This window comes from Rhineura floridana, chromosome 5 (genome assembly GCF_030035675.1).
Source record: "Rhineura floridana isolate rRhiFlo1 chromosome 5, rRhiFlo1.hap2, whole genome shotgun sequence".
Classification (NCBI taxonomy): domain Eukaryota; kingdom Metazoa; phylum Chordata; class Lepidosauria; order Squamata; family Rhineuridae; genus Rhineura; species Rhineura floridana.
Window position 1 is genome coordinate 45,572,389 of NC_084484.1, and position 22,264 is coordinate 45,594,652.

The following is a 22,264-nucleotide window of genomic DNA, read 5'->3' on the forward strand; positions in this document are numbered from 1 at the left end:
GGATAAATACTTAATGGGTATCATCTATTGAATACTGTTTTTGTCATACACTTATGCTATTTTAATCTATTTTCAAACATGCTCCATGTTTGCTGAGGTCATCAGTTAAGACCTACATTGTTACATCTAGGCCAGTGGTCCACTCATCTTGCCCCCCCCCCAATGTCCTCCTGCCAAATGCTGAAGGACTTCTTTTAAAGAAGATTTTTGGACAGGCCACAGAGCAATTCTACGGTGATGGGGGTGAGATTTTGTGGCGAAGAATCCACCTCTTCCAAAACCCTGGCAGCTTGCACCAGCCAGGAGAGAAGGTTCCCAGGGTGAGGTGAAAGAGATTTTCCTCTATTCTGCCCCTCATTCAGCTTTTTAAAACTTTTGCTTCTGTTGGCAGTAATGGGAGGGGAAATAACTACAACACTTCGAGGCTGGTTAATTTTTTTTTGTTTAGCCTTCTGAGGATGTGTGCAGGGTAGACACAGGGTCAGTCCAGATATTTTTACCAGGGCTTGGTTGCTGCACCATTAACCCCCCCCCCGCAATATATATATATAATTCCTACACATATTGAGACACCAAAAACATAATTAGAAAAAATTAATGTGGCACCCCTGATTTACAGGGGGGTCAGAAGGGGGGGAGAGTCATCTAAAAACTGGTGTTGCAAGGGTTTGTTAATTTCTGTTTCTCTAAATGATATCAACTTCAACCAAAAAAAAGGTTTTATTCACCATAGTCATCATTTTTATATAGTTAACTACTTTACACCAAATACAAGGTGAGCAGTAAGCAAGTAAAAATAGCAAACAACACAATTCTTTTCTAACTTTGATCCTTTCTTAAGGCCCTTAATTTAAATATCACAAGTGCATTATTTTTTGCCATTTCCCTATCCGAAGGAGAGAAACTCCACAGAGTTTAATTTAAGTACCTACTTCTAAGGGGGAAAAATCCTGAAGTTGGCCATTTTATAAAATTGTCAGTAACCTGAGTTCTCATATCTCAAAAGGTTAATTTAAAAATCTGACATGTTGCTCACAGAGAGCCTCAGTCAGTGCAAGTGTCACTACCAATTTTCATCATGGTGTTTTGGCCAATTTTTAAGAAAAAAAAACCCCTTTTTGCTACATTGGCCATTGCAACTAGTTTGTCATAGTCAGTAATGCTACTGAAAAAAATCTTATCAGATGCCAGATGCTTTAATTTTATGTTACATTAATAGATAATGAATTTACTTTAACAAGAAGGAACTTGACAACGTACTTTTATTTTCATTAAATATATTTCTTTATTACATTCAGCCTTCCCTCACCTGCCCTCCTTGGAGTTTAGGATTACTCCCTTAGTTCAGCTGTAATTTTGACAGTAATTAAATTGGAGCTATTGCGTTATTTTTCTGCTGTTTTATGGAAATTGCTTTTATTTAATATGTGTCTATTGTGTTTTGTGTTCTTATAAATCAAAATTGTACTGTTTGTTGAAACTTTATTATAATGTCTTGCTGTGGTTCACAATATAATAAATTCTAAAAATAAATAAATGGAAATAAGTAAGGCACAGACTTTGCTTTATGAAGCAGGCAGCATGTTCCACAGCAAGCATAAAAGGTCCTACAGGTGGAGGGTGGATATTTTTCAAGTGTTATGTCAAAAGAACATTTATACTTCAATTATTTTTTGTTGTTTTTAGATTACAAGTGATGGGAAACCTAAGATAATTGACATAATAGATACAACAGGCAGTGGTGATGTAAATACTTCAACTGTCACAGAATCAAAAGACGGAGAATTCATTGGTCTTTCAGGAAGAACTCTGAAGGTAAAGGATATTTGGACTTAATTTGGCCTTTTATATGTCATCCTTCCATGGAAAAATCCAGGATACTGTGTTTAAATCTGAGAGGAGATTATAGATCTGAACCTCAAGCACAGTACGCAGCTGTATGTAACATTTTCAAAGCCCTAGTTACATGCATAATATTTATTTGTACTTGACTATATATAGAAATTGCAGTGGTGGAATGCAACAGACTACCGCCTAGCAATATTTTCACAAGGCAAGGATAGCACTGATACTAATCTTATCATATTGGGATATAACAACAGTTGCTTATATGAATTTACTTCTCTGATCTCTTGGGATATTCTGCATTTCCGCCCATATAGTTTGAATCTTGGCACATCATCTGTCTTCCTCATTCAGATAATTTATGGTTAATCCTAGTATGCCTCCCCAGTTGGAATGCCTTTCCCAGCTTCTCCTGTTGCGCCATCTGCTTCCTCTCCTCCTTGAGGTTTGGGACCATGTTTTGATAAACTTTAGGTTGGACTTTCTAATGTGCATGAAGGTTTGAATACAGTTCAGCAACTTGTTAGAACTTTAACTGGCATGAACTGCTAGGATCATATAACATCTGTCCTAAAAAAAACTGTGTTGATTACATCCTTGTTTCCAGGCCTAATTCAGAGTGCCACGTGGCTTTTTCGGCCCATTTCAATATGCTCTACAAGGCCTAGGTCCTGCCTCTCTGAAGGAATGCCTCCTCCTATAATGTGCACTGAAATCATACAAAGAGATTCTTTTCTGAGAGTCCTCACTTGTACTTTGTATCTGGAGTAGAGGTGTAAAGGCCTGGAAAAATTGGGAGGGAAAATATGTTTTTTTCCTGAAGCCTTTTTTGTGTTTTTCTGAAAAATTGGAAGAAAATGGGGGAAACCCAGGTTTTTTTCTCTTTTTTTCCAGACCTTCACATCTCTGATCTGACTTATGATGGGTGGCCATGGATGTAAGACAATCAGGTGGTGGCACCAGTTAGGGAACACCCTGCCTAGGGTGGAAGCTTGTCCCCTCCTTACTGGCTTTCAGCTGGCATTTTATTTCAAATCTTTTTTTAATTGAATCTAGGCTTAAGCTGGGCTATTTGCCTTTTAAATTCTGTTTGTTTTTGTATGGTGTATGTGATTTATTTATATTTGTATTATTGTAAACATTTATTGCAATTTCAGTAAATAAACATAGAAGAAGTTGATTCCTTCAGAATCCAACAAGCACAAGTTGAACTTCATCTCTACGCTGAGACTTGTGAAAATATTCAAAGTCTGCATGAGAGGCACATTCTTAGGACTCAGCATTGTTTTTAAAATTCTTTTGTCACATTTTTAGGAGCCTAGATAGCTTATTATTTGGGATTTAATTTATTTAGTGCAGTCCTGTGGCTGTAGTCCTGAGAATGGACCTGCAGATGAGAACCATACATATTGCGAGAAATCATTTGCTGTTTTCACCGAGCAATTCTTGCTGTCAGAGAGCAAACCATTTAAAGGGCACCTTGACCCTTTGAATTTCAATACATCAAGCAGAGCTAAGGCTATATAGATTTCTCTCTCTCATATTTATTTATTATATCCCATCTTAGGAGGGCCTCCCAACCACCTGGAGCATATTTAGGAAGGTGGGGTTGGGGATGCAGAAGGGAAGGGGATATTGTTGAAAATTGTTTCCCCTCCATACTGATGGAACCCTTGCCGCCAACTGAGTAACACTGTCAGATGCAACTTAATGAATTATCTCCAGTATTAGTCCTACCCAGAGTAGACACACTGAAATTAATGGGCACAACTAACTTGAGTCCATTTATTTCGGCAAGTCAGAGCCTGGCTGACAGTCCAGAGTCTGTGAGTTCAAATCTCTGCTCGTGTCTCCTGGGTGTAAAGGGCCAGCTAAAGATCACCCCCACAGTGGGTGGCTCAGGGGTTATGTGTCCTGTCACCTGTGCAGCCGTGGGCAAGCTGCATAGTCCCAAGGAGCCCAGTTGCCCCCCAGCTGGCAGTTGCGGACAAGGAAGGGGCTGGCTTGTGGAGCTGTGGCAAGCTGAGCAGGTCCTAGCCAGCTGGGAAGGACTAGCCTCAGAGGGAGGCAATGGTCAACCTCCTCTGAATACCGCTTACCATGAAATTGCTATTCATAGGGTCACCATAAGTCGGGATCGACTTGAAGGCAGTCCATTTTCTGCTATGAACACAACCAAGATCTACAGCTTTATTCATATCTTTCCTTATTTTGATAACATGCCTATAAAAGAGAGGAGTGTTTCTGTAGCTCTTTTGCACGTGAGGGATAAGAGTGTAAGTACCAAACAGAAAATATAAACTATATTATTGGAGTTGAGAACAGCCTAGGTATCAATCAATTTCCTGTGAATTTTGAAGCACGCTGCCTTTGCATACTTCCCAGGGGTAAGCCAAACTGAACATGGTATATTTGTGTAGGATTTGGCTGTGAATAGGATTTAGGAGTTCAGTTCTTTATACATATTTTGCATAATTATTGAGGTGAACAGAGCAGACAAAGTATGTAGATTTCTAAATTCTACCATTTTTCAGATCCCAACAGACTGGGTAAATCCATCTGGAAAATATCACATTGGCTTAAAAAATGGTTATGACTTCTACCCTAAAGCTCTTAAGGAGAGAATACAGGTAAGACCTCTTTGCATCTTCATTTTTGTTATCTTTCATCTTAACTCCTTCATTCTTGTAAATATGTGGGTTTTTTTAATGTGACACCGAATGATGTTTGGTGCTGCGTGAGAACGGCAGATTCCATTTATTTCTATCTAAGTGTCCAGCCACCACAGCACAAAAGTTTTAACAGTATGAAAAGTGACACATGGTAATATCAGTAGAAGTTAAGAGACCAAAATAAAACTCTGACCAAAACATAAACAAATTTAAAGTGCCGAATTTCCCTAGCAGATCACAACATGCTCTGTTAAAAAGGAAAAATTGTTCCCCTTTTAACAAATATTAACAAAATAAAGTAGGATGGAATAAAATGAATTTATGCAATTCTGAATAAAGTTGTGTAAAACGTAAATGAGTAAAACCAACTTAAAACTCTGAACAACAGTGGAGCAAGATTTAGGGTGGAATCCAATGCTCCAGTCTGCCACTGAATTGTGGAACTGTCTTTTGCCACATTAGCAAGGATAGGAGGAGTCGTAGAGAGGAGATTGGTTTCTCATATCACTTTTATGAAGCTTCCTGATCAGAAGTGCCAACAGGATTTTCTGGGCCCAGTATACTGTATGTGGGTTGAGCCTTCCACCCTGCTTACAATAGAAGACTGACATTTGTATAAAACTTGCATACCCTGTGTCATCCTACCCTCCTCAGGTGGAGGGGAGAAAAATAAATTGGGGCCACAGACAAGTGATAAAACGTTTGACAGATGGAATGACAACAGGTGAAGCTTTTCCCATAATTGTATTTCTGTACTACCAAAGGCTTAACCTGTTGAATTTGTCTGCCACACAGCTGAGCCCTACTCTCTTCGAATGCCAACCCAAAGATGTTTCATGAAGGTATAAACAAATTGTTACTACACATCCTTCATCAATAGATTTTAAACTGGCAATCTAACATTCAGAGAAAATAATTTTTTTGGCACAAATAGGGTATGAGTCTTTGACATGGATATACTGAAAAGACTAAAAATGACTTCAAAATTATCCAGGCAGCCTTTCTTCATTGTTTGGGGAGGGACTTCCTGAGTTTCTTTGACACTGTTTTGGAGTTTCCATTGGGCTTGTATGACTCTATATTTCTCTCTAGCATTTGTTAATCACAGGTCTGATTTCGTTCATTGGCTAAAACATTGACAGTTGAGAGCAGGTTCATATCTTGCAAAACAAATGCTTTGAATGATGCCTGTATATGTTGCTTCATAATTTTGTTCTACAAGAGATATAGACACACACACCCCAAAAAATCTCAGAGTCTGAGCCCTCTTATGTTCTGTGCCTGGTATAGCAATATCCCCTACAGCCCCCTCTCAGTGGCTTTGATTTCCTGATCATTCTGAGAGTTGTGCCATTCACCTTAGTTTGATGTTTGCATCAGTAAAAAGTAGTAATCTTGAAAGCTGTTTTTAGAAGACATTCTGGACAACTTAATCCTTTTTTCTACCACGTAGAAAGTTGCTTGAGTTATTGGTTGTGTTAGTATATAATGGTAAGCCACGGTTTAGTGCTGCTTATGATGATCCTCAATAAGCTCAAGCAAAGCACCAGGCTTGCACACTTTCCTCTCTCACTTACAGCTCAGAGGAGGACTTGTGCCAAATTTAGTTTCAATTTTAAAGACTTTGTGTTATGTACAGACTGGGGATCCTGACAAGTTTAGGATGACCCATGGTTTAAAGTTGGCATAATGCGATACTGACCGGAGTGTGTGTTAAACCAGGATCATATATAACATTAAAACAAGATTCTTTAAAAAATGAAATGAATCTCAGCAGACGCCCTTCCCCTACCCGTGCATGATGAGAAGGGAGTTGGGGAGTTTTGCTTGGCTTGTATATAGTACTAAACCATGCTTTACTGTTGCATGCAAACTAGCCATTTTGGTGTGAAACTTGTCAGTATTTAAATGTATTGGGATGTTGATGTCAAACATCAATATATCATCTATTGCAGAAAGAGCGTAAGGAAAAGCTTTGGGATCCTGTTCACAGATTGGTCCTAGCGGAAGCCTGTAGGAAACAAGATGAGTTTGAAGGTGCTCACAGCTCTCCATCACAGGTTTGCACTGTTAGTGTTTTAAAATGATAGTATTTTTTTAAAAAAAAATCTTCTGGAAAAACAGCTACATTTTAATGACCAACTCAATCTGTTTCAATAGTCAGAACAATGGTTTAATATTAATGTACTTTTTTGTACTTGAGGGGTATATCTGAAGACCTGTGTGTTGAATGAAGGAAGCCTACAGACTTAAGATGCAAAAACGCATGTTTAAAGCAAAATAACTTTATGAAATACACTTTGCATTCATTGTAATGAAGGAAGCCTACAGACTGAAGATGCAAAAATGTATGATTAAACAACTACTTAGTAGCCTTCATATCAAGTCACGAGTAGGTTCTAAATTGTTTCTGATTCATAATTTGTTTCTAATTTTCTCAGTCAATAGAGGATTGTAGGAATTAGAACTAAAGGGATTCACCTACTTATTTTCAATTGCATTTTTCCTTGTGTGTGAGCTGCTCCTTGATCCTACCTTGCTCCTTGATGACCAAGTCACAGGCAAAGCTAAGAGGACCTTTTACCAGTTGCAACTGCTACACTAGGATGGGCAGCAGTCTTGGTTACATTTAAAGTTATTGTCGCATAGTACATATGAAGCTGCCCATGAAAACTGCTTTGCCCAGTTCTTTGCTAGTGTAGGTCATAGGCTGTATATCCTGGCTCATTCATCTGTATTTTCTACTATTGATCTTTTGGGCACAGATCAAGATGCTAGCGCTGATCTTTAAAATTCTAACTGGCTTAATCCCATCATTTCTTATGACTACTATAACCTTTCTCCCTCCACCCTGGAGATAAGTAGGTAAGGCCCTGTTCTGGACTTTGCTTCCTTTATAGGTTACAACTGCAGACATGTGAAGCAGATATACAGAATACAGATTCAAAGATTTTCCCTAAAACCTTGGGAACCAAAGATCATTTCTCTGGGTGAAATCCATTGTTACCGACTTCTACTCACACAACAGAACATAACGCAATAGGAGGGTCCCCCAATCTTCCAGGACAGGTTTAGGGGGTTGCAGAGGGAAGGAGTAGAAAAGGAAATATGTTCTGTTGTGTATATTACCATTGTGTACAACCCGATGATCCATTAAGTAATATATGCACACAGGTAGCTTCTCACTCTGCTGCGCCCCCAACTCTTTCTCTTTCTGCAGCCCTCATTTCACTGGTGTGGTGGTGTTCTGCATTCTGTATGTGATGTGGATGGGAATATATATTCACAATATATGTCTCCGGCTACAATGCATTGTTATGCATGATGATGTCTTAATCATGGCGGATGACTTCAAAGCAGCCTTGGTATATGCTTATATAACCATGATCCAGATCTAGTTGTATATAAAGTAGCTGTTCATATGACTAGTTGCTGAAAGTGGGGGTACACACTGGAATAAAGATCTCATTCAATGTGGATAGACAATATCTTTATTTGGAATTTATGCCTGCATTTCCCAGTGCAGTGAGTGATATGCCCATGATGTAGCTAGATCTGGGCATCTGTGTGTTAGCATACTTTATGAAGTATTCTCATCTTGCAGGAAAGCAAACTAGTGAAGGAAGATCTTCAGAGTCAAGTGGAGTTGCTGAATTCTTTTGAGAAAAAATATAGCGACCCTGGTCCTGTATATGACTGTGTGGTGTGGCATGATGGTGAAACCTGGAGGTAATTTTTTATTTCTTTAAAATACCTACTGTCCTTAATCATGCATTATTTTACAACCAGGGATTAAGTGGACTTGTGTGTTGTCCATGCAATATATTGCCATGTGTTTGTGACTTTGAAGCAGGGGTGAATAATCTGTAGCCCTCCAGATGTTGTTGGACTACAATTCCCATCAGCCCACCCAGCACAGTAAGTGGTTGGGGAAGATGTGGTCACAGGTTAGCTACCCCTGTTTTGAAGCCTGACAACTAACTGCATGCATGACTGAACCAGATACCACCCTGTCCATGGCTGCCTCCACTTGCTCCACAGAATGAAGAAGGTGCCCTGTAGGGATGTGATCTCTGAACTACTCACAGAGCAGCTGAGAAAGGAAGAAGCTGTGCCTTCTTGGGAACTTCTGAGCATAGTGAAAGAATCAGGACTGCTACCTTCCCCTCTGCTGCATGACATGGAAAAGCAGGGAGGGCAGTGGCCCTTAGCTTTGTTGCAGGATTTCCAGGAGCTGAAGAATCAATATAAATACTTTCCTTCAACACTTGCACAAAATGAAAAAAAAACTCTTGTCTTTCTTTGTCGCATGCATACACACAGTCTTATTGCTCATGTGTGACTTGCAAGAGATGGGGAAAGCACACCATAAGTACTTTTTTCATCCTGCCCAAACCAGTGGAAGGGTGACAGGTGTGTATACAGGCAAGTAAAAGCTTGTGGTGAGGTTCCAGGCAGCTGGGGATGTACTTGCAAGATTGCTGTGATACTCACCACTAGAATGCGTTGGTCACTTTTTATATATTTATGGGAACTGACAACAGCTTTCACCATCAAGGAAGGGAGATTAGCAGTGTATGTATAAGAAATAGCAGCTCTCCCCTTCCCCTCATTTCCAGGGAGCTTGAAAAGGTGGTCTAGAGCTGGCTCAGGGTCACAAATTCATTGTCATTTATTTTATTTAAAGCATTTTGTCCCATTCCCACAGCAGTTTACAAAAATCAGTAGTAAGACTGTGATCATGAGGGCTGGAACTGTGTAAAGGAGAAGGAAAGTGGGATTGCCCGTTTGGGGGGGGGGGTATGAGAGGAAAAACAAGGTCAGGAACCAGTTCTTAAAGTTATTCTTACAACACTAGTTGGGATGGAACAGTTCAGATAGCCTGATGGGATTGTTGTTGCTTGGTGTGACAGTTGAGAGAGAGTGAGAGTGAAAGCGGAAAGTGTCTCAGCAGTGGTGATGAAATGGTCCTCATCTTCTCTGCCTCTGGTCTGCTTTGCAGCCTGATGGAATGACTGCTGCTGGGTCACAGTTTGGACAGTCAAAAGTAGCTAGTATCAGGTAAGGTGATGGAATAGCGTTCACTTTCCCCCTCTGCTATGCGTCATTATTGAATATGCCAGCCAAACATTTGGCTAAAGGCTTCTATTTAGTTTTGTAATTATTGTTCTCATGTCTTTGAAGACAATCTTGTGAACTACCTAGTATGTTTGGAAATCTTACTGATTTCCTACTTTTCACTTGTGAGTTTGCTACTTGTTTGCACTGCAAGGAACTTATCAGAATGCTCATTACTTCAGTGGCTCGGTTTGCGTGTAACACTAAGTCACACCGTGGCTAGGTTTGTTCTTGGCTTACCACCTATGGTTTGTGGAGGAGACAAAGCGCTAAGTCAAACCATGGCTTAGCTTTGGGTTATGCAAACTGGGTCGATGTCTGCCAGAGTACAAATCATTGTTGCTCTGTAGTGCTGCATTGTGAGCAATACGAATTAATACCTGGAAGTGACAGTTGCCCTTTTTGTGATCTCTGAATGAAAGCTTATGCAAATTTGTGACATGGCTGCTACATCATTAGGAATTTGAGACCAGGAGCCAAAGGTGGATTCCAGGAACAATGGGGCTGGGAAACTGCATTAAACCATTTAATAAGGGCTATGGACTGAAGGTCATGATGCTGCAACCTTGTTTAGGTTCAGCAGGTCTGGCATTGGGGAGTGCCTGAGTATGGGAAATTCCATGTACTTAGCCTGGAATACTATTAAAGATGGTATCTAAATGTAATATCATTCATGTATATTTTTATATATTTATATGTAAATTAAATCAAATATGTTATTTATTTAGTGCATTTTGCACTGTTCTTCAGCCAAAAAGGCTCCCAGGGCAGCTTGCATACAATTAATTAAAACTAGACAGTTCCTGCCAACAAGCTTCCAATCTAATAGATATGTCACTGAAGGAAAGGGGGAGGATCCAACTTACGTGCCAATTCATAATAATGATCAGCCAGAATAGAATCAGTTTGGGGGTAAGAGCTGTTGGAATGAGCCTTGCTTTTTATCTCTGCTACTGAGATAGCCTGCTGGAACACCTGCTACCAAGTGATAGGCTCTATGTGATGATGGAGCAGGGCCCTGTTCATTACAATTTTTTTTGCACATCAAAAATCAGTTTTAGATCTAGCTCTTCAGTGCTGCCTAAAGCTGTTGTGTAACCAATGAAGCACAACAAATCTAAACAGAATGTTTCAGTTCAGGGAACCAGTCATGAGACCCTAAAGTGATGTGCACTTGCATTTCAGGACTCATGTTAATAAACAAGTTTGGGAATCGTTGCTGTAATTGAATTGTAGAAGATCAATTGCCATTTCAGATAGTCTTATCTTGAAATGGCCTTGAACCATTTTTTTTCTTGTGAAAGCGCTGGATTGAGGGTTCTCGTATACTCCCCTTAGTCCATATCTACACAGACAACTTATATGACAAATTCTGTGGTTACCTGAACTTCCACTGTTTTTCAAGCAGTTAGGTCTGTCTAGGCAAGCTAACAGTTGGAGGTCCGTTTAGGGATATCTCAGGAAAAATGGGAGTTCAGCAGCAGAAGTTCTTACAAGGTTCTGTTTATTGTGAACATATCTATATATAATGTTACAAGTGGCTATTACCAGAAATCAGAACATTAGGTGATCACAGTTACATCACATTACACAATCAGTGTTAGAGTTCTCTCACCCTCATTGTGTTTGGATCTTGAACACTCAGAGTAGATATCATCTGTTCTTCTGACCAGGCTAAAAGCACTGGACTCATCCTCTTCGGCTATCTGCCGTATATAACCCTTATACCATGTTTTCACTTCTAAACGCTGCTTCTATTTCTATATTCCAAACCTATCTGCTACTTCAGTTTACTTGCTAACTGCCAACTCAAATCTTAACTCTATACTGCAGTCCTATGGGCAGCTGCAGTCATAAAGAGAAACCAAGGTTGTCTCATCTCTTGTTTACACTTATCTTCTTGTTTACGGTTCCCAGGGAAACTGGCTAACTGCTCAGAAATGGGGGGATTCAGACATGTGGACAGTAAAGCTTATTTTTAAAGCACCAGACCTGGGTTGTGTTTTAACTATACCTCTACACCACTTATTTTTAACATAATTGACTGAATATAAAGAGCTTGAGATGACCAATATACAGAAAAATTTGGAAAATAGAGATGCAGCCCATAACAATCAATCTTCTAAGAAAACAAAACAGTTAATTTGAAAAGTGTGTGTGTGTGTCCTCTTCTCTATCCATAGAGCTTGTATAGATTCAAGTGAAAATGGTGACTTTTCTAACTGCACAGTTCTACGGAACTACAAAGAAGGTCAAGAATATGGATCTTTTGGCACATCAGAGATGTTGAATTACTCGGTCAATATCTATGATGAAGGCAACCTGCTCTCAATTGTGACCAGTGGAGGTAAGCTTAATCCTCCAGAAACAATTCTTAAGTGTCCTTTATTTTTCTGTTTTCTAAAGTTATAGCTTGCTCTGTTCTGAAGGATAGTTTAATAGGGCATTGTACAGCCCATACCCACAGACCCTGATGCTCTGATCTGGGGTGGGACATCAGGCTGCCCTGCCCTAGGTTGACCTGGGGACCACCCCACAGCCCCACCCCCAATCCAGTCCCGAAAGGAAAGCCACTTACGGAACATCATCCGCACAGTGTGGAATCAACCTCCCTGCTTAACAGCTTATCAGCAGAAGGGGCATTCATTCATGGGTAATGCTACCCTACCCAGGGTAATGCTCCTTTCCCAAAGGAAAGCCACTTGCGGAGCATCACCCACAGCGTGCAGACTCAATGCTTTGATCCTACACGAGTGATGCTCAGCAAGCAACTTTACTTTAAGAAAGCTGCTTGCAGAGCATCACCTGCACCATGCACAATAGCCAAGGGGCAACTGAGGGGAGGTGTCAGACAGGAAGGAAGCTGGGGCTACCTTCTTCCAGAAGGTCTTGGCCTTTTCATGGGGTTTTCTCTCTGCCTGGCTTTTGTTTTTGCCTGACAACCTGCTCCCTGACAGCCACAGATAGCTCTGGGTCATCCAACCTGACCTGTAACAATCGATGGCTGTCTGAACCCGAGGCCCAGTACCTCCAAATAGGCCCGGTTTGGCTTGGGACTCAGCTGAAACAAGAGCACCGCCCTAATGTAAATAATATAATATAAAATAAAAGGGAGTGGGAAGAGACCGTTGTGTTAACTTTAGACTTTAATAATGTCCACAAGTAGCAAGATGTTCACAGGCAGATCAACACAAAGTTTGGGTGATGAGGTACGTGAGTGTGGTTGTAGTTTGTTGCATTGCATGGAGAGTCCTAGTAGCCATCCCTTAACACCTGTCCCTGCATAATTCATTGTGAACATTTATATGGCGCAACATATGAACCAAAACAGAGGCTATGGAAGAGGGAAATTCATTTACTTATTGCCTCTGGAGTTCAGTTGTGGAACAGCTTTCAAGAATGGAACAGCTTTCACTGTTCAGTTGTCATGTTAAATTTTATATCAAAGTTCACATTGAAAGGGGGATGTCAGAGTTGCTTTGTAAGTAACAGTGAGGAAAGCTGGGTACCCAGACATGAATGAAAAAAGAGGTTCAGCTTTTTTCATGTGGACTGTATTTATTCTTTCAGGGGCACATGGAACACATGTTGCTAGTATAGCTGCTGGACATTTTCCAGATGAACCAGATCGTAATGGTGTGGCCCCTGGTGCACAGATTCTTGCAATCAAGATTGGTGATACAAGATTGAGCACCATGGAAACTGGCACTGGCCTTATAAGAGCTGTAAGTATTGGTAGAGTTACTACATAGAAAACTACATGTCATGTGTAAATATATTTCCGGGTAGATGGTCAAGAGTGCAAGTAGAATGCTCCTAGACTTGATTTGCCGATAGCCACCAATTGCCAGTTCCTGTCTTAAGTCTTGAACTGTTGTGCAATGTAAATATTAAAAGTGCTTTCTGGGTCTTACCTTGAAGGTGCCACCAACACTGTTATTGTGTTCTCGAAAAGTAGTGATAAATTATTTCTATATTTTGATTTATGTACTGCCCTTTGCACAAGCCACAGGGCGGTTTTACAACAAAAAATAAGATAAAATGAATAAAATACAGTACATAAAATACACAGTGCAATAACTTGTAACTCACTAAACAGCAATTTATTAATAGTGGCAGCAAATAATCAATCTGGTCAGGTATTTCCTCTTCCTAATGCCTGCTGAAAAAGGTTTGTCTTAACCAGCTGCCTAAAATTATAAATATGTGGAGTTCCTCAGTAGGGAGGAATTCCATATGCAAGGAGTTGCCACTGAAAAGGCCCGTCCCTGGGCCCCTACACCATGTTTAGGGTATGCTTAGGGACCACCAAGAGGGTAAAAGTAACCAGATGATCTGCTTCTGAAAAGTTATATCTGATCCTTGGTAAATATGTTAGCAATATACTACAAGCAGACAATGCTGCTACTAGCACTGCAGTTTAAGTGTTCAACTCTTTTATCTTCAACAGATGATAGAAACGATAAAATATAAGTGTGACCTTGTCAACTACAGCTATGGAGAGGCAACTCACTGGCCAAATGCTGGGTGAGTAGGCTGCATATTTATGACCCTCACTTTGTTCTGTGTCATGGATAGCCAACTCCAGTATCCTAGAGTGAAGATTTTAGCTTTCATCTATTTGAGCGTCTCTTGATTTGCACACTTTTCAAAGGAGGATTGTTTTGCCCTTGACCACTTGGCCATGACACTTTCAAAGCCAAGGAGTTGGGAACAGGGGGAGACTTGTTAAAGAGGAAGCTGCTGCAGCGGGCAAGCAGCAGGACATAGGAGTCATTCTTTTAATGTGACAGCATGTGTGTTTTGAAACTCCCTGCCTCTTGATATTAGGCAGGAGCCATCACTGTACTGTTTTAGACACCTGTTTTCTGTTTCAGCAGGCCTATCCCAGATACATGACTTGGTTACATCTGTTTTTAAATTAATATGTTTTGTTTTAATTGTTTTTAGATGGTTTTAACAGTTCTTAAATGTGTTAAATATGTTTTTATTTTACTCTTAATTGATTGTATTTTTTAATCTCAAAAGTGCTTGCCACCCTGGGCTCCTTGGGAAAAATATAAATTTAATAAATAAAATCAGTAAAACTAAGTTGCTAGTTTTTCATGTTAAGGAAAGCACTACAGCAAATTAGCAAGTGAAGACAGCGTACTGGATTTTCCAGTCAGATGTGTTGGCCACCTACAGATATCTGGGAAGAAAACTGCAAGAGGGTTGGGTTATTATGATCATGCAGTGCAATATGTTGAAGCATTGTTGACTACAGCAGAGGTGGGAAGTAGGTACATGAGGATCTTCTGATAGATCCATGGCTGATGTCTTTGACAATTTTCTCACCTAAATTAGGCTGCTGAAGTGCAGAAAGCTAACCAGGAGTGGACTTTCTGTGAAAGGGCTATTGAGCTCAGTTCAGCTCTGGTACCGAAAACATTCCTAGGCTCACAATGTGCTCAGAGGCACCCTTCTGTTGCATTCTAAGTGCATGTCTTTTGCACCTGACTCTGGTTGGTAGATCTGGGGTTTTATTAAAAAAAACCCAAGTAGATCTGAATAGGCTGAAGGCTGCCCACCTCTGGTCTAGGGGGACATGGAAGGAGGACTCAGTTGCCCTGTGACCTGGAGTGGTTTCTTTAGAAATCACACCCACTAAAAAGCAGACACAGATGCAAGATTTGACAATATTATTATTTTCTTTCCAAGAGTCATGGCCTTTGTTTTGGATCAGCTCCTGCACTCTAATCAGTGGCTTTTGGGGTAGAAGATGTCTTTATTCTTGGGACACCTTGAGGGACAGACATTTTGGCTACATTTCTGAATGCTTTAGATTAGTAGGCCATAGTGCTCCTCTGTTGTCACATATCTTGAAATTCTGCCCTCTTTCCATTGAAAGCCCTGGCCTTTCTGCATTGTGCAGTGATGTCACAGTGCTGAGTAAGTGGCATCTACTCCTAATAAGTAGGAAGCATGTTGCAAGTGATACAGTTGGACAGTTACTTTAGGCTGCAGTATGTAGAGATCTTAATTTTACTGTTAGTTCTTTTTGGAAACTGCTTAGAGATTCCATTTATAATCAAGCAAGAAATATAGTAAAGAACAATAAATCTGTACATTAAAAGCTGTCCACCACTGCCAAGGAGGGTTTTTCGCAGGTGGAGGACAAAGAAGCAGAATGGGCAAAGAGGCTCAACCATTGTTTCTTGCATCTCTTCTAGGAGAATATGTGAAATAATTAATGAAGCCGTATGGAAACACAACGTAATCTATGTTTCAAGTGCTGGGAACAATGGTCCTTGTCTGTCAACAGTTGGTTGCCCAGGTGGAACTACATCAAGTGTGATTGGCAAGTATTTCTAATTATGTAATCATAAGAATTGAAAGAAACCCAAGATTTACTGAGGCTAGGAATAAGTTCGGGGATAAGCCTATATTCTTAACTCCTTTGTTTGCCAAATAACATTTTAGGTGTTGGTGCTTATGTATCACCTGATATGATGATTGCTGAGTATTCATTGCGAGAGAAACTACCTGCAAATCAGTACACCTGGTCATCTCGTGGGCCTAGGTAAGTGATGTAATGATTTATGAGATGTTACATTATTTATATCATTCATTTAATCTTCCAGAAAGTAACTGGGGAAAAGCAGCTATAAAACCTTTTCTGATCTCTGGGACCTAACTCTTAATATAATAGGAATGATTCCTGAAATATACATGAAGCTGCAAGACTATCTTGATAAAAAATAAATGCTGCACTTTGAAATCTCAAATGCTGCAAAGCGGTCATGAGCAGAATAAATAACATAGCCCAATAAACCTTGCATAATTTATATAACAGCTTCAAGCTGGGGCCCAGGAGAGAGAATTGAGAGGAGATTAAAACACTAAGTGGGTAAATACAGGCAACCATTTACCAAGTGGTAACTTACCATGGTAAGTAACCCTTTGGTAAGAGAATTGTTCCATCCTTTCAAGTAGTGAGGGTCTGTAGCTAAGTAGTAGAGCAAATGCATAAGGTTCTTGGTTCAGTCCGCAGTTAAAGGATCTCAATAAACAATGACTAGGAAAGACCACTGCCTAATATCCTGGAGCACCTCTGTCAGTCAATGGAAATGTTAGACTAGGTAGGCCAATGGTAGCTCCATATGCTCAGGTGAAATGAATATAGCTAGTTGTGCGCATCCTCCTGTAAGTAGTAAGCAGTAAGCAGTACTTTAATTGTAGCATTTTACCTGATCAAAAGTTTGAGAGAGGAGGCAGGTGACCATTCCCCCCCCGCGCTGCTGGATAATAGATTATTAGCTTATCAAGTATTTATATGCACACCATAGTAAACCACTACTTGGTAGATTGTCATCTATATTAATTGATGTGGCCTGTTGAACTTACAAGTGGTTTAGGGCTGATACATTTAGGATTCTCTTATGAGAGTTGGAAGGGGATTGATTTTGTATGATGCCATCTGCACGTAACTGTAAATTGAATAGCTTGAGGTAACTGTTGGATTATTGATAACTGTATGTCTATATTTTCTGTCAATTTCAGTACTGATGGAGCACTGGGAGTGAGCATTAGTGCCCCTGGAGGTGCTATTGCCTCTGTTCCTAACTGGACATTAAGAGGCACACAACTCATGAATGGCACATCAATGTCTTCACCTAATGCATGTGGTGGGATTGCTTTAGTACTATCAGGTAACATGGAACACAACTCTTTCTTTAAAACAAGTTGCATTTGGTAAGGTAAAGGGGCATTTCATAATGTGCAAGACATTAATTGATAATGCAGATTCACTTGTGAGGAACGTATCTCTGATTTCTAGGAATATATCCCGTATTTTTTTATTACAGGACTAAAGGCTAATGATGTGCGCTACACCGTTCATTCAGTCAGGAGAGCACTAGAAAATACTGCAGTGAAGGTGGAAAACATACAGGTGTTTGCCCAAGGACATGGTGTTATTCAGGTAAATATAAGCTGGCACTCAAAGAAACAAATCAAATTGTTGTCATCAATACTGTGTTACTAGCCTATTAGGTCAAAAGCAAATCTACTTGTCATTGATCAATTTATGCGTCCTTGATGTTCAGTATTTGAGGCTTTCTACTCTTCTTCTCTGCACCTAACTCCTAGTTTTCTGGGATTACTTCCTTTCACATGGATCTAATTAGAACCTGACAGCTTGCCAGTAAATATTGAAATTGCAAAATAAGTTCTAAAACAAATGCTTGATTCAAACTGTGCCAAGAGGCAGTGCCTGATACATGTTGTCAGGTGCGTATCTTCTGATGTTATGTGGTTTCTTTTATATTGTTGGAGTAGTTGGCTTCCTCAAAATCATTTTCCTTACTGCTGTTTTGATATCCTGCTTATAACATTTACATCAGGGGTCAAAACCCCCTAAAGGCTCCATGGCCTTCAGCGGTGCCCCCAGCAGGTAGCCCGGAATCTGAGCTTTCTTTTTTTTAAAAAAATCTCTAGCACTCTAAGGAAGAAAGTTATGGAACAAAATGTGCAGGTACCCTTCTCAACAATTTCTGTGAAATGAGCCAGCCTGGCTGCTCCTGCTTGTCAGTGTTATTAGCCAATGAGTGAAGTCAGAGCTGTGTTTGATAAGTGAGTTGTTTGGACACCATGTGATAGGGTCCTAAAGAGCTGCTATTTTGCCTTCCCTTTTAGTGCACTTTTTCAGCTTTTTTCCTAGTCCTTGGAATTTACATAATTTGCCTTTTTCTAGTCCTTTTTCCTTAGCAACCAGGATGCATCTTTCCTATACTAGGTTCACCTGCGACGAGGTAGTGCCTAGAAGTTTTATTTCATGCAAATACTACTATACAATAAGTGCGGGTGAATGTTAAAGAATCCTCCTGCCCCCAAAGGCAAATGTGAAAACTTTGCAAAGAGGCTTAGATGTGTCTCCTGTGTTGCAGAAGAATTCACTGTACAGTTAACTTACAGTATAGTAGTATACATGTAAGTCTCTTTGTGATTAATGGGGCTTACTTCTAGGTAAGTGGGTAGAGGATGGCAGCCTAGGCTTTGGTTGAGGATTGGCACTGGGGGAAAACAGAGCTCTTGTGCTTTTAATAGCTGTGTGGCAGGCAGAAATTCAACAGGCCAAGCCTGTCTCTAGTATGGAAATACAATTCTGGAAAAAGCTTCACCATCTCTAATTTTGTATTATCCCACACCTGCATGGCAGCTGTTTTGTGAAATGTGCCCTCTGGTGCAAAAAGGTTGGTGACCTCTGATTTATTTGATTGCAAGCCTATGCACACTTCCATTGGAATAAATCCTATTGAACACAGTGGGATTTTCTTCTGAGTAACAGCCATATGATTGCATTGTTCACGAGGAGGAGGAGGATAATAAAGGACTCTTGTTACAGAACTTTGTCATTCTTCTGTATTTTTCACACAACTTGGCATGTGGTTTTGTTGTTACTTATCCTTATATCCTGCTTTTAAAGGAGGACACAGCTTAATATCCACAAAAATGGTAGTGAAAATACAAGAATTTGAAATTGAACCAGATCTAAACGAGACAGGGAAAAGGGCTCAAAATATAAAGCCATACTAGTTGCAGACATCCTTTGCAGTGCCAGCCTTGTCAAGAAAGCCCTTCTAAAAAGGAATGTCTTCATCTCCCTTCTCAAAGGTTGAAGTGAACTGGCCAGTTCCATCTGCTGGACCTTTGGCAGGGAGCCTCATCCAGTGAAGCTGATTTACTGAATTTTATTTTTTTGCCTTGCAGTTGAACTGTTGGGTGCTTTTTTCTTGTTCAAAGCACTGTTCTTCAATTCTCTTAAAAATAGCACATGAAGGTGCCCTGATTATAAATACTCTGCTTCTGCCACCTTGATCCCTCTAAAGAAAGAAATGTTTGAAACATTTCTTGAAGATGTTTCGTACTTTCTTGCCAAGCTGGAATGAGTCTTGCCGAGCTAGAACTGCTACCGAGAATGCCAGTTGAGGAACCACTTCTGTGCTGACATGGGCGTAAACATCAATCAAAAAGATGATCTTTTGATGGATTTAGACTTACACATTAATTCCTTTTGGTTGTTTCCCCCTTAATAGGTTGATAAAGCCTATGACTACCTCATTCAGAATTCAGCATTTGCTAACAACATAGGTTTCACCATTACTGTTGGCAACAACCGTGGAATCTACCTCAGAGATCCTGTCCAGGTAGCTGTGCCTTCTGACCATGGTGTTGGCATAGAGCCATTCTTTCCTGAAAATACAGGTAGGAAAGAAACTGCTATATTAAAAGTTTTCAGGGGTGAATAGTGGGAAGCTATGGGCTTATGTTTAAATTGCCATAAAAACACAAGAAAATTGTAATGTTTCTTTAAATTCCAAGTATTTTTTTCCTTTCTGTTTATAATTGGTTCAGACTGATGAGTTAAAACTCTAAATTTTCACATTCTTGTTTCAGAAAATACTGACCGGATATCTCTGCAGCTTCATTTAGCTTTAACTTCAAATGCATCCTGGGTTCAGTGCCCTACTCATCTGGAGCTCATGAACCAATGTAGACATATTAACATTCGTGTGGACCCCCGTGGCTTACGAGAAGGAGTTCACTATACAGAGGTATTGTCTTCTGGCCTTTTTAGTCTCGGGATGTAAAATTTTCACTAGTTTGGGATTCATCCCCACTTTTCCCAGGCTTTGTAGACAAGACTTAATGCTCTTAACCATCATTAATGGAGCAGTGTCCTCTGCACACCACCCTTCATTGCTCTGGTGAGAGCCATGATACAGCAATGCCTACTGTCTGTCTTGAAGTTCCACTTGAATTGCTCCATGGGTCTTTGGGTAGAGGTAGGGCTTCAAAAAGTTGATTCCTTAAGTCTTCTGCAGATACTTTTGGGGGGGCGGGCGGGGGGATTTGAGGAAGAGTGTTGGTGGCATTATACATAAGTTTGAACGAACAAGCCCCTAGGTTGTCAGACATATGTATTTGTGTTTTTTTTAAAAGTGTCAGGGAAAAAGATTGATGTGCATTTTTCACTGGAGTGCTATATTTAGTGTTTTAGAGCAGGGATAGCCAACATGGTGCCCTCCAGATATTCCTGGATTACAACTCCCATCATACCTGAACATTCGCCCTGCTGTCTGGGGCTGTTGGAAGTTGTAGTCCAATAACATCCGGAGGGCACCATGTTGCTACCCCTCTGATAGGATATAGAGTTCCAAAAAGGATAATTGTAAAAGATTAATATATGACACTTTTGCACAATCTTAAAAGGGCCAAAACTTGTTTTTAAATATAATAGCTATTTTTACTGCATTTTCAACTTTTAGGTGTGTGGTTATGAAATATCAATGCCTAATGCAGGCCCTCTGTTTAGAATCCCAGTAACTGTTGTTATACCAGCAAGGTAAGAACCTTTTTTTAAATTGCTTGCTTTGTTTTATAAGTTTCTAACTAATCCTTGTGGGGGAAAACTGGCTTCTATCTCGACATACCTCTCACTACTAATAGTAGGCAGAATGCAGACCTTTCCATATGTTAAACTACAAGAGTGAGAAATGATGCAGACCACAGGTTAGAGATCAGGAAAACAGGTCCCAGGCTCTGACATGGACTCACTGTTAGAATTTTAAGATGTCTCTTACCGCTTAGCGTAACTGACCTATCTGTAAAATGGAAATCATTTTCCGCACAGTAAAATGCTGTATAAATTAGTAGCAGTAGTAAAAATATAAGAAGAACCATACTGAATCATGCCTTCTAGTCCAGCATCCAGTTTCCAACAATGGTCACAATCAGATGGTTTATGGTTAGGGCATGAGTACAGCAACTCTCCCCTATTGTATGTTCACAGCATCTGATATTCAGTAATAGTAGCAACAGTGATATTTCTTATTTGTGTTATGCTCATCTGATACTTGGGATATACTGATTCCATGCAAACCATGACTTCACTAAATAGATATCATGGTTTGTCACTTTAAAAGGAGACCATATTCAGCATTATTGAGGGTCCTATTCCTGCCATTGTGATTCTTGGAAAAGGGTATATCTTTTTTGCATTAACAGGTGTCTTAAACTAGTTGCTCTAAGCAGAGCCTCATTTAAAACAAAAGAAGGGGGGAAGCTTCACTACTTGCGTTTGTGAATGCAAGGTACATGACTCGCTGGTTCTAGACACCTTAATAATGTCTTGCATGTTCCAGTGTCTAAACTTATCCATAAGAGGGATTTTTGCACGTTTTACAGTACTGTGCTTCTGTTCACAGAACAGATGAAGCTTCACATTATGATCTTGAATTTACTGATGTTCATTTTAAACCTGGTCAAATCCAAAGACACTTTATTGAAGTTCCTTCTGGAGCAACATGGGCTGGTAAGGCAAATGATATAGCAAATTGTCCATTGAACTCTGGGACCTTATCTGGATGTTTGTTGGTGAAAGTTTCTTGTACGGTTTAAGGTCTGTGTGATGCTTTTTATATTTGCATGTCACTTTGAGAGTCCAGATTTAAGTTTAATTTCAGTGCCTGTTTGGAACTTGCATTATACTTTTAAGGATAATCAGCATATTCATTGTCAAGGAATTAAGCACACGGTATATGCTAAGGAAGACTTGCTAGCATTTTTAATTCTTCCTGTGCAGGTTT

The 22,264-nt window shown here is 40.0% G+C and overlaps 1 protein-coding gene across 2 annotated transcripts in view; it reads left to right on the forward strand.

The window, feature by feature from the left end:
- TPP2 (tripeptidyl peptidase 2) overlaps window positions 1-22,264 on the forward strand; it is a 68,337-nt gene that overhangs the window by 3,680 nt on the left and 42,393 nt on the right. For both annotated transcript variants that reach the window (XM_061626603.1, XM_061626604.1), the window contains exons 2-16: window positions 1,687-1,815; window positions 4,380-4,475; window positions 6,473-6,577; window positions 8,122-8,246; window positions 11,819-11,982; window positions 13,206-13,360; window positions 14,086-14,162; window positions 15,848-15,975; window positions 16,098-16,197; window positions 17,178-17,326; window positions 17,483-17,598; window positions 19,712-19,880; window positions 20,073-20,230; window positions 20,945-21,021; window positions 21,884-21,990. In XM_061626603.1, the coding sequence (XP_061482587.1) occupies window positions 1,687-1,815; window positions 4,380-4,475; window positions 6,473-6,577; window positions 8,122-8,246; window positions 11,819-11,982; window positions 13,206-13,360; window positions 14,086-14,162; window positions 15,848-15,975; window positions 16,098-16,197; window positions 17,178-17,326; window positions 17,483-17,598; window positions 19,712-19,880; window positions 20,073-20,230; window positions 20,945-21,021; window positions 21,884-21,990 (1,855 nt within the window). The remainder of the gene's footprint in view (window positions 1-1,686; window positions 1,816-4,379; window positions 4,476-6,472; window positions 6,578-8,121; window positions 8,247-11,818; window positions 11,983-13,205; window positions 13,361-14,085; window positions 14,163-15,847; window positions 15,976-16,097; window positions 16,198-17,177; window positions 17,327-17,482; window positions 17,599-19,711; window positions 19,881-20,072; window positions 20,231-20,944; window positions 21,022-21,883; window positions 21,991-22,264) is intronic.